The sequence below is a fragment of the Papaver somniferum genome, chromosome 10, assembly GCF_003573695.1.
Source record: "Papaver somniferum cultivar HN1 chromosome 10, ASM357369v1, whole genome shotgun sequence".
Classification (NCBI taxonomy): Eukaryota; Viridiplantae; Streptophyta; class Magnoliopsida; order Ranunculales; family Papaveraceae; genus Papaver; species Papaver somniferum.
Genome location: NC_039367.1, coordinates 43257642 through 43270360, shown reverse-complemented (window position 1 = coordinate 43270360; position 12719 = coordinate 43257642). Strand labels below are relative to the sequence as shown.

The window sequence follows — 12719 nt, the reverse complement described above, 5'->3', positions numbered from 1 at the left end:
TGGTAAAATCTGCTGGGACAGTTGGTACAACAGTTCGTGAACCATTAGGCTTGTTCACGATTCAGGATGCAACGATTCGTGAACCGAGTTCGCCAACCCTAAAAGACTCCCCAACTGATAGGCTAAAATACCAACTTTAATAAATCAGTTCATAACGGTTCGTGAATTGTTCCCAACTGAACTCATGGTTTGCGAACTGGTTCGCCAACCTTCTTGTATTTCTGAAACTCAGATATCTATGGTTTGTGAATTGCTTCGCCAACCTACCCTGAGCAGAAATATCGTTAGTTCTGAATTTTTATCTTATGATGTTTGAAATATTCCCAAGTGATAAAATCAATGCATGAGAAATTTTCAATTGATCCACAAATTAATTCAAACAATATTGCTTAGAACTAATATTGTTAAGGATCATTGAACATCTTTGGTCAAGTCATATTTTGAGATTTTTAATAAGACAAGCTTGACTCAAAATTTCTTCTTTGGAAATCTTGTAGAAGTCATACGACATGGTGTCAACAGATAGAATGGTAAGATAGTGAATAAAATAAAATGGTCCAGTCTTCAATACCTGATACATAAGTTCTCCAAATTTCTTCGTTGATCTTCAGTCTCCAAGAGTGATGTCTGATACTCAATTACCAAATTCTAACATAGTCCGAGACTTGACTTAGTATACTAGAAATCAATAAATATTTTTGACCATCTAACATTGACAACAAGCTTGAGATAGCAAAACTTGTGGGTTCAACCTAGCATTGCTCTAACAAATATGACAACCAAACTTGACATACCAGCGCTTGGTGGGTTCAACCGAACAGTTATAATGATCTCCCCCTTTGTCATTTAGTGACAAAAATATTTACATATGGAGAATACAAGAATTAATAGAAAAATTACATAATATAACAATCTTTTAATTTTATCTTCATACGCTTAATCCATGTTTCAACAGTACAATAACCTGCATATACTCAAAAAGTAAATTCCGTTGTTAAAGCATTTACATAACAAAAATCTTTACTCCCCCTAAAAGAAACCTAGGTATATGTTTAATCCTTCCCTTTTTGTAGTATGTAATACTACACAACACGATGATATGTTTCTCCACCTTAGTCTATACTTTACTATTTTGTTAGATATATACTTTTTAACACATATACCCTTTCTCAGTGATTATATGTCATCCGTATACTCCATATATTTCTCCCCCTTTTTGTCACAAAATGACAAAGAAACGAAAAAAATACATAAGCAAACCGAAAGGATCTTACAAGTTCATAAAAACTCATACAACCTATAAGAGTCAATCACAAAGGTTTAACATACCATTTTACATAAGCAACACTAAACTACTTAAGTAATTTGTTTTAGCCTCTTATCAAGGAAACAATTGCCTGAAGCAATTTTCCCTTTGATTTGATAAGTCAAGCTAACATCATAATTAACTTAGTTACTTATCAGGATCCAATTATTCATAAATAATTGTACTTCATTTAGAAAAGACAAAACTAGGTTTAATAACTAGTTTTCTTCTCAAGGAACCGATTAGAATTGAATAATTGTACCTCGTTTTGATAAGCCTAAACTAAGATCAGAATTAACTTAGTTTTTCTTATCAGGAGTCAACTGGACTAAAGCAATTGAACCTACTTAGTTTTTCTTAACCAGAACCAATTGTAACATAACAATTGTACCGTATTTCGTTAAGCAAAAGCATGAATAGGCAATTAAAATTAGCTTTTCTTAACAGGAAAACGATCAAAAAAACATAAATAAATCGTTACCTCGTCGTTCGATATGACAAACTAAGATCCGAACCGATCAAGTTTCTATATCAGGAAAGAGATCAAAATTCTTCTCTTGATTTCCACAACCACTCACCCCACAAAGATATGTCGTTTAAGCACCAGTTCAATATATAACTCTCCCACTGTGTTTTGTTATTCTCAACGAAACAAAATAATGATAAAAAGACAACCTTTACCAGAAAAAGGTCGAAACCATGATCTTAGCCATCACCTGTAATAGATAAGACTAAACCGAAACCACTCATATGTATATTAAATACACAACTTATGAGACGTAAATTAATAATAGTATAATTGTGACTCACATACGAGATGAATTGCCATCATACTTTTATGATTGTCTGATTAAGCAACCCAATAGGTGCTAGTACCTAAAAAATTACTTCCAGGTTAAACAAATGCACCGTTGTGGTACTTTCTTTTTACGTTCATAAATCAAAATCGAACAGGACAAGCCTAAACCACGATAGTAGTCGTTTCGTCCTGCTTCGGTCACGATGAAGAGGAAGATGGGTTGATCTTAGGGGAGGGAAGCAAAAAAAATGTAGGAAATTGACAATAGTGTTGAATTGTGTGTTTTGGGTATTGAAAACTATGAAGAATAACAAAGCTTTTTGGGTATCCAGCTTGTTCTTGTAAGGACCCTCAAGCTCGTCAACGCTACTAGAACAGTCAAGAGATGACTAAGCCGTTAATGACTCGATTAATTAGAGATGAACGTTAATTAATAGGAATTAATCTAACAACGATCTAGGAACGAAACTAGTATCTTTGTATAGGCCTCGAAAAGTTGTGCGAGATGGACTACTGAAAAGTGGGGGTATAAAAACCACACCCAATATTTCGATTAGCAATCTGTATGGACTAACTCTAATATACTTTCTAGAGAATCAACTAGACAGTCAGAATCAATCTAGAGAAAATTATATCGAGGAGTTAATATCTCTCTCACTTGATTTGATCTTTACTCAAGCAAATAGAAATATGCGAGTCTTTATCAAATACAAGGATAACAACTTGGATGGTATCAAAGACCAATATACAAGTGTCAATCAATTTAAATCAACAACCAAAGGTTGGATATTCTAATTGATTGATCTTTACGCACAACCTGTGATATTTCAATTATATAACAAAATATAATGCAGAATAGAAATAACACAGACACCAGAAATTTTGTTAACGAGGAAACCGCAAATGCAGAAAAACCCTGGGACCTAGTCCAGATTGAAAACCACACTATATTAAGCCGCTACAGACACTAGCCTAATACAAACTAACTTCGGTCCGGACTGTAGTTGAACCCTAATCAATCTCACACTGATTCAAGGTACAATTGCGCTCCTTACATCTCTGATCCCAGCAGGATACTACGCACTTGATTCCCTTAGCTGATCTCACCCACAACCAAGAGTTGTTACGACCCAAAGTCGAAGACTTTAATAAAAAAATCTGTATCACACATAAAAGTCTATGATAATAGATAAATATGTCTCCCACAGATAAACCTATGAGTTTTGTTCCGTCTTCTGATAAATCAAGGTGAACATGAACTAATTGATAATTCGGACTTATATTCCCGAAGAACAACCTAGTATTATCAATCACCTCACAACAATCTTAATCGTATGGTAGCGAAACAAGATGTTGCGGAATCACAAACGATGAAACGAAGATGTTTGTGATTTCTTTTTATCTTGGAATATCGGAGATATAATCTCAAGTCAATTATTCAATTGAACTCGTACGATAGAAAATGGCAAGATCAGATCGCTCAACTACAAGAGAAGTAGTTTCGTCCGGCTTCACAATCCCAATGAAGTCTTTCATTCGTTAACCTACAGGGTCTCGGGAAGAAACCTAATGTTAAAGGAGAATCGACTCTAGAAAACTAACTATTATCATACAGGAGATGTGGGGATTAGTTTTTCCAAATGATAGAAGTCTCCTTTATATAGTTTTCAAATCAGGGTTTGCAATCCAAGTTACCTTGGTAACAAAGATTCACCGCTAGATGAAAAACCTGGTTTCTCCAAGCTAATATCTTTCAACCGTTAGATCAAAATTTAGCTTGCCATACACAAATGAAATGTGTTTCATTTAGGTTTGAGTAACCGTACCTAAACGGGTACACTTGGTTGGTTCACAAATAGTTAACCGAAGTTACCCATATGAGTACTTTCATATCAACCATATTCATTTTTTTCATAACTAGTTCAAATGACTCATAAGAACTAGTTGATAGAGTTGTTCAATTGCTTAGGTCTTTATTCATAGACACAATTGAAACAAAATCGGTTTGATTCACTTGAATCAATTCATGAATAATGTAGCCATAGTTTGCAAAGATTGCATTCCTTATTGATTTATTGTTTTAAGTTCATGAACTTTCGATTTGAGAAATAACCATCTTGGGTACGCGTACCTTAGCTACCGGATTTGAGTTTGGAAACTCAGCAGAAATTTTCGGTTCGAAAACTTTTGTGAGTACGCGTACGGGTACGCGTACCCAACCTGTCTCCTTTACCAATGTCGCATGCACAAGTGCACACAATTAGTTTTCGGCACATGGATTTATACACTAATGTGCGAACACACTATATATGCTTATATCCATGGTTACATAATTTCAACTCTACATTTCAATCATTGAAACATTCTTCTATAATGTTATAACAATCGTTATTCACGACTATCGTCATCAAAACTATTTTCAAGATTGAAACGTCATCATGACTTCCGTCATGGATAAAGATGAAAAGTGGTTAAAGCGAAAGCTTACCAGCACGTATTTCGAGAAAAAGATAGGCGAGTAAACTCGGCTCGAAATAACAAATGTGTATGTTTGAAAACTATCATACTTATACGACTTTGTCTCAAGAGTAGGAGATAGAGAGATAGACTTTTGAGTGATAGATAAGTTCAAGTCTCCACATACCTTTTAGTCGGATGAAGTACTAGTTCCTGGAGTAGTTCTTCGTCTTCGTAAGATGATCGCCATGGAGTCTGGAGCTCAACTACACTAATCTGTCCTAAACCGAGACTTAGATATAAGTAGTCTAGAAATAAAGACATATAGTTTTGACACCTAAACTTGACAAACATGCTTGAGATAGCAACGCATGCGAGTTCGACCGAGCAGTGCTCTAACAATCTCCCCCTTTTTCAATTTTAGTGGCAAAACTATCAATACATATGGATTACAAAATAAATAAAACTTTGTAGCTTCTCGTCCACATGCTTGATCTCCTTGGTGCTTCAACATTACTCGAAAACTTCGTCTTTCCAAGTACTCCCATGATTCCGTAGATGTTCAATTCAGCATCATAGTTGTTGAAGTTTCGTAGCCATAATAATGAGAAAACAAAAGCTCTCGATCATTGTTATACAGTGTCATAGTATTATTACAAAATATCAAAGTTCTTATATCACAACTTCGACAACAATACTATCGTGATATGTATCACTCCCCCTTAGTCAATACTTCGTCTCAACTCGAAAACCACTCCCCCTTACATAATGATCCGAAAACCATATGTATTTGTAGTGTGAGATACATATTCATTCTCCCCCCTTTTGTCAATAAAATTGGCAAAGGTATGAAAACGGGATCCTAATGAAATTTTCATGGAGACACTTCAAGACCAAAGAAAAGTACATATCAACTTGTTTTGATGCAATCATATAGCCGAGGCTAGATGCATTCATCACGGAGTTTATAAAGATACAAGATAACTCCTCAAAATTCCACAGCCTCACTCTCCACAAAGATATGGAAATTAAGCGCAATTTCAAAAGAACTCTCCCCCATTTGATGTCATTCCCGAGAGAACAACAAGAGCGATCTTACTTTTAAAAGAAAAGAAGGATTTCCAAGAAGACACTAAGATACTAAGAAGATATAACTACTAGAAACAAATGTGTAAAAATACCTTACACCTCAAGATATTCCAAACTCAATTGCCCAAAAGATCGAGATAAGCGCAGGGGCAGGAGTTATGGACGACTTAATGAACCCGAACAACACCAATAGACTGCCGTAAGTTTTGAAACGTAGCAGTATCTAATGGTTTGGTGAGAATGTCAGTCAATTGTTGTTCTGAGGGCACAAATTCCATATTAATAATACCATTTTCGTAAAAATCTCGAATAAAATGATACCTTATGTCAATGTGCTTAGTCCTTGAGTGCTCAACTGGATTTTCTGTTATGCGAATTGCACCGGTGTTGTCTCATAAGATCCTCATTATTCTAGTGTTTATTCTATAATCAACAAACATTTGTTTCATCCATAGAAGTTGAGTACCACATGAGCCTGCAGCAATGTATTCTGCTTCACAAGTTGAGAGGGATTGTGAATTTTGTTTTTTGCTATGCCAAGCTACAAGATTCAGTCCTACATAATAGAAACCCCCTGATGTACTTTTTCTATCTTCCACACATCCTTCCCAATATGCATCTGAATAGGCAGTAAGATCAGTGTTAGTATCAAAAGTGTAAGAGAGACCATACCATGTGGTGTGATTGATATAGCGTATGATCCTTTTTGCAGCTGAATCCTAGAACAACCCTACACTAAAAGAAATATCAGGTCGAGTGCCAGTGAGATATAACAGGCTTCCAATGATAGATCGATAAAGTTTCTGATCAACATTTACACCTTTATCATCTCGATGCAGTTTACCAGTGGTAGGCATAGGAGTTAACTTAGGGGTAGACTTATCAAACCCAAATCTTGAGACAAGATCCTTGGCGTATTTCTCTTGAGATAAGTAAATTCCATCCATGTGTTGTTGAATTTGTAGACCCAGAAAGAATTTTAATTCACCAACATTGCTCATTTCAAACTCCTTTATAAGAGACACTTGAAACTCTTGTGCAAGTTTCTCCGATGTTGATCCATAGATGATATCATCTACATAAACTTGAGCAATCACAACATCTTTTCCACTCCACTTGGTAAACAGTGTTTTATCAACTCCTCCTCTCGAAAAACCTTTCCCAAGAAGAGATGAGGTCAGTTTTTCGAACCAGGCACGAGGTGCTTGTTTTAACCCATATAACGCCTTATTAAGTTTAAGGACGTGATCTGGGAAGTCGGGGTTTTCAAATCCCTTAGGTTGAGCTACATAAACTTATTCCTTTAAGGTTCCGTTTAGAAAGACGGATTTGATGTCCATCTGAAATAACTTTACCTTAAAAATACAAGCATGAGCTAATAATAATCTGATGGACTCAAGGCGTGCCACAGGAGCGAAGGTTTCGTCAAAGTCAATTCCTTCGATTTGTGAGTATCCTTGAGTGACAAGTCTTGCTTTATTTCTGACAATGGTGCCAAACTCATCGGACTTGTTCTTAAATATCCATTTGGTGCCAACAATGTTGACATTTGGAGGACAAGGTACAAGTTTCCATACGTCTTGTCTTTCAAATTGATTTAACTCTTCATGCATTGCATTCACCCATATATGATCGCTAAGAGCTTCATCAATATTTCTTGGTTCTACATGTGACAGATAACAACCAAAATTGCACAGATTTTGAAGTTGTCCTCTAGTTTTTGCAGTAGAATCTCTTCCTCCAATGATACTATTTGGATCATGATTTCTTTGAACCCAGAGGTGACGTGGAGGGACACGGTCTTGTTCAACTGGCACAGTCTGATCAGTATTTTTCTCCTCGTCACTAGAGAGATCAGGATCAGTAATAGTAGGTATAACTTCTATTGAATCCAGAACTTCTTTGACTTTCTCAGTTGTCTCGGTTGGAGGCAGTTCAGCATGAGAAAAGTTATGTTGAAAGTCACTAATATCATCAATGATAACGTTAGCGGATTCCATCATTACTTGGGTTCTGAGATTAAATACTTGAAAACCATGACTATCAGATGCATAGCCAAGAAAGATACCTTCATCACTTTTAGTATCAAATTTCCCTCTTTGTTCTCGATCTTTCAGGATGTAGCACTTACTTCTGAACACTCTTAGATAGTGTAAGTTGGGTTTTCTACCATTGTAACACCCAGCACCAAACTTTTAGGTAAATCTATATTCTGTAGGTGTATCAATATATAAGGTAACATAGTATGTTTTCTTTTGCCTAGTTAGGTTTCCCTTAGCACGAATAGTTGTTTGGAGTTATAAGATGCCAAATAGGGTTTAAAAAAAGAAGAAGGTATAACCTAGTTTCGCAAAACACCTCAAGGAGATAAGAGTTTTGGAAAGGGAACAGCCAGGTGAAAGGAGAACTAGGGTTGCCGCTAATTCGAGTTTGATTGCTCATTCATTGTTCTTCTCGATTGAGTTGCTTCTGGTTTCATTCTCTTTGTGCAGGCAAGTTTATTCTTTCTCTATCAGCTTAATTTTGGTTATATAATCTTTTCAATTATCATGTTTGTCCATAGCTGTTCTTAGGTTAAATCAGAAAACCCCTTGAAACCCTTTACTGCAGAAAACGTAGCAGCAATCAATTAGACTGTAAATATATTTTAAACCGTTGGTTAGGGCTGAATTTTTGATATGATGTGTTATAGTATCTCATGTATATTCAGTTAAATTTTGAAGATGATCGGACACTGTTAAGGCTCCGAATCGATTGTATTTACTAACTGCGTTTCTGCAGATTTCTGAAACGGGTAGTACTGCTTGAACTCGTGCCCTGACTTATTTAACAGTTGGATTTTTCTAATTCTTGGTAAACATATTATACTGGTTATTTTTATTGTTTTGTATAAATTTCACATAGTTTGGACACCATTAGGTACCCTAAAGCCCCTACTTTTTATGACTGTGTCTGCAGTAAACCTTGTAAAACCAGGTCCAATGAATACCTTATTCCGGAATTTTCAGCCGTTAGAACCTGCTGAAAATTTGGTATGTTGTATATTAGGTCCCTATGCATATCCAGTTTAAATTTCATGAGGATCAGGCAAGTATACTATACTTTTACTCTATGATGTTAAGTTATGTCTGCTTGTGGGATTCTTTGCTATATAGCTTGTATTGTGTATATGATTGTCTAGCCATATCCTACTGGTTATTGTTGCATTGCCGAGATCAGGGACACATCTCTTTTTTTTTTTATAAATGTAAGGTGTGTCGCGGTGGGCACAGGGTGCATGAATGTATTGTTGTGTTATCAGCCGAGATCAGGGTCATGTCTATGTATTACTTGTAGATCGTTGGTCCGGTGGGCAGTGATGATAGGTAAGCTAAGCTAAGCTATCTTGTGCCGAGATCAGGGTCGCAGCTGTGTATTAAACAGGTTATGTTACGCGGTGGGCAGTAACCATTGTATATTTGTCTCATATGTATGTTTACAAAGAAATTCGTGTGGTAATGATAGTTTGTGTATTATTGAGATTAGTGTACGATATTGTTTCGCAGTTGAGATGATTAACTTCTTGTGATGATTGTAAGCTTTTTATACTCCATAGTTGAACTGATGGTTTAAGAGTTAACTTGCATTTTCCAAGGCTCTGACCTTGTGTTGAATTTCCACTTTCAGGTGACAAGCTGATTAAGTGATTTAGTCGGGGATTTGTCGAGTAGTTGCTGCAGCCATTTTGAGGAAGTAGGATTTCTTCCTCGCAGCAGTTTTGTTGGCTTTTCTTTACTTTATTTCCTTGTAATTAGGTTTTCACAGAGAGACACCGGTACTTGGTACCGAATTGAGATTTTACTTTCAGTATTATTTGAGATATTCTTTCCTTTCCAAGAATTGAAATCGTTTGTGGGATACATTTGAATTCAGTACCCGCTTTAATAAAAGTGATAGTTTTGTTTTTCAACTTTTTACTGGTCTATACTCGTTTTGATATCTATGTGGATTGTATATCCATATAGTGAAACTATGGATTGGCTATAGTAGGACCGACCGAACTATTATTGTTAATCCAGGGTTATCACAGTTGGTATCAGAGCCCTTGTTCCTTTTGGACTTGTGGCGTTGTGAGACACACTTAATTTAGGCACTTAGGATTTTATTTTACCCTTACGTATGATGTAAGTTTATGTTTCCTTTCTCATAGTAGAATGGATGTTTATTGTGTCCTTCATTTTCCTAATAGCCATTCAGGAAGAGGAAGAAGAGGGGCTAGAAATACGTCCAATGCTCGAGGTAATAGGAACGGGGAAGTTCCAAATTTTGCGGATATGATGAGGATGATGACTGAGACTATAACGACGGCGATGATAAATCAGACTGACGCCATCACTGCTGTCTTTCTGAACCAGAATGAGAATCACAATGCGCCACCGCCGCCTCCGCCAGGTGGGAATGAAAATAACCATCAAGGTGGTGGGGCCCATGCTGAGTGGCTGAATTTATTGGAGAAATTTATTAAGTTGAAACTGTTAGACTTTTTGTGTTTTGCGCAACAAATCCCATATGGGTAAAGTAATGTTTGTTTAGATTAAGTTAAGTCGGATTAGTCTTAATCCACATTAAGGCATGTTTATGGTTTTAATCATGCACTAAAGACTAGCTTAAGGTTAATGCTAGATAAGGTTGAGTCAAAGCATGACATGTCCTTTAGCTTGACATGTCATATGTGTTGTCCAATGTATCCATGAGGTGTCCTCCAACTCATGATGGAAAGGTTAGAGTGACATGTGGCAAGCATGACTAGGACTCACTTCTAGCCTCATAAGTTTTATAAAGGAAAATCTGTTTTCATCCATCATTAAGTAATGTGAGGAAATAGAAGTTGATAATAAGTCATGAAGGTTAAGTGTCTTGAGTGTTTCTATTTCCTTGTAATACAATCTGATTTAGTATGAACCATATGTAGTGTTCTTATTGCACATGATGTTGTTTTTGTATGTTGTTGAGTATGCTAATACTAGGTTCAAAGTCTGATTTCAGCGTAAGGTTGTTTTCCACAATGTTTAGGTCTTAATTGTAGGGTTAATGGAGCTGAAATTCCAACAGAAACCACCAGTGTTTGAAGGTTCAACTGACCCCCTCGTAGTTGACAAGTGGAAGGAAGATATAGATAAGATCTTTGTGGCTATGAGGTGTACACAAGTGCAGAGGCAACAACTAGCTGTTTTTCAATTATCTGGTGAAGCAAGGAAGTGGTGGAACAATGCATCAATAGGCTTGAATCTGGATACTCTGACATACATTCAATTTTGTGAACGCCTCGATGCGAGGTATTTTCCAGCGACTGTCAGAGATAAAAAGATTAATGAGTTTGCTGAAGTGGCACAGAGTAGAGGTGAATTAGTGGATGATTACCTTGATTGGTACATTAGGTTATCTCGGTTTGTTATGTTTATGATACCGGATGAAGAAAAATATGCTAGGAAATTTGAATGGGGTCTTGGCGACCATATTCGTAGCAAAGTTGTTAGTCATTGTTTTCCAACATTCCAGCAAGTTGTTGAGAGTGCTAGAGCTACTGAAGCTGATTGGTTAAGGCATAAGAAGAACAAGGAGGATATGCAAAAGGCAACAAGTAATGGTAAGCAGAAGAGTAGTTACCAACATCAAGGTGACCGAAACAATTCAAATGGTTGGAAAAAGCAAAGGACCGACAACTACAAGGACCAGGATAAGAAAGCAGGGGATGCAAAACCATTTCCTTTTCGTTGTTATATTTGTAAGGAACCTGGACACAAGAAGGAGAACTGTCCTAAGCCGATTCAACAACCATTTAGAATGTCAGGTGACAATGGGAAAAACAAGAACAATCCTACACAAGGCAGATTCCATGCACTAGTTCCTCGTCAGGATCAAGTAGCTGACGGAGTGGTGGAAGGTATGTTTCTCATCCACAATAAGCTTGGAAAAGTTTTATTTGATTCTGGCGCGACTCATTCATTTGTTGCTAATGCTTTTGTGTGTGATTGTCTATTGAACCTGTGCTTTGCGAGAAAAATTTATCTATGATGTCACCGTTAGGAAAAACAACTTTGATAGATCGCTTAGTTAAAGGTTGTATGGTTCAGTTAGGAGTATTAGATTTGTGGATGGGGAAAAACGGATCGCCGGTTTTTCGGAAAAGTGGAGAGTCGAGCGTGCTGTCGAGACTCCTCAGCCGGGAAAAATGTTAATCCTCACCTATATGCACAGCTGCAAAGGGGGTGCTTAGATTCGGGAAATCAATCAGTATGACTCCGGCCTAAACCATGACAATGGCCGTTCCAGAGTCAATTCGGTTGCAAAGAGGGAGATGGGTTGATCTGTAGGAGGGAAGCTGAGAATTGTGTGGGATCACTGATGATCGAGGATTGTGGGTGTGTTGAAGGTTTCTGCAATAATGGTGAACTGATAAGTTCTAATAAGTTCTGATGGATTGATGAATTCCTAAGCCTGATATCTCGAGAAATTCTACGTAGACGAGAGTCTGTCTGTTCAATCATGGTTTCAGAGACTTATTTATATTGTGGTGAACACCTTGATCCCTGTAAGTATGACGGTTTCTTGAGTGAAAGAGTGGGAAAGTGGGAAATCTTGGTATCAGTTCCATGTCACGTGAAGACTTCTGATCGTGCACCCACTACTTTTCTAACTCCTTCAACCATTTACACGACTTACGCACATTTCTCGTTGTGGATGAATCCACGTGCCGTAGACCGCCAGACCAAAACCCTACGTGATATCCCCCCATTTGTGACGTGATTGATGTCTTACAAGTCGTGGAGTCTGCATGGCAGATGTGTTTTGATTAGTCAATTGCTGACAATGAGTCTGAGTTTCGTTGAATCGAGCATGAATGATGAATATTGAGGGATGTCAGTATTTTTGATTCACTGATGAATTACTGACAAGCGACTGAGCAAGTATTGCTCAATTCTGCGAATTACTGAATATTGAGGATTTGATGAGAAACTGAGCAAGCATTGCTCAATTCACCAAATTAGTGATTTTTGATAGTCTGTCGTGCAACTGAGCAAGTATTGC

At 37.0% G+C, this 12719-nt stretch overlaps 1 protein-coding gene and 1 long non-coding RNA gene across 2 annotated transcripts; both read left to right on the top strand.

The window, feature by feature from the left end:
• The first annotated feature begins 9314 nt into the window (after positions 1-9314).
• On the top strand, positions 9315-10536 carry LOC113319171. Its single transcript, XR_003345179.1, has 2 exons — positions 9315-9383; positions 9880-10536. It is a non-coding gene; the product is annotated as an uncharacterized LOC113319171 (long non-coding RNA).
• A 185-nt stretch (positions 10537-10721) lies between these two features.
• On the top strand, positions 10722-11705 carry LOC113315572. Its single transcript, XM_026563836.1, has one exon. The coding sequence runs from the start codon at positions 10722-10724 to the stop codon at positions 11703-11705; it is 984 nt and encodes a 327-aa protein (XP_026419621.1).
• Positions 11706-12719: the final 1014 nt, after the last annotated feature.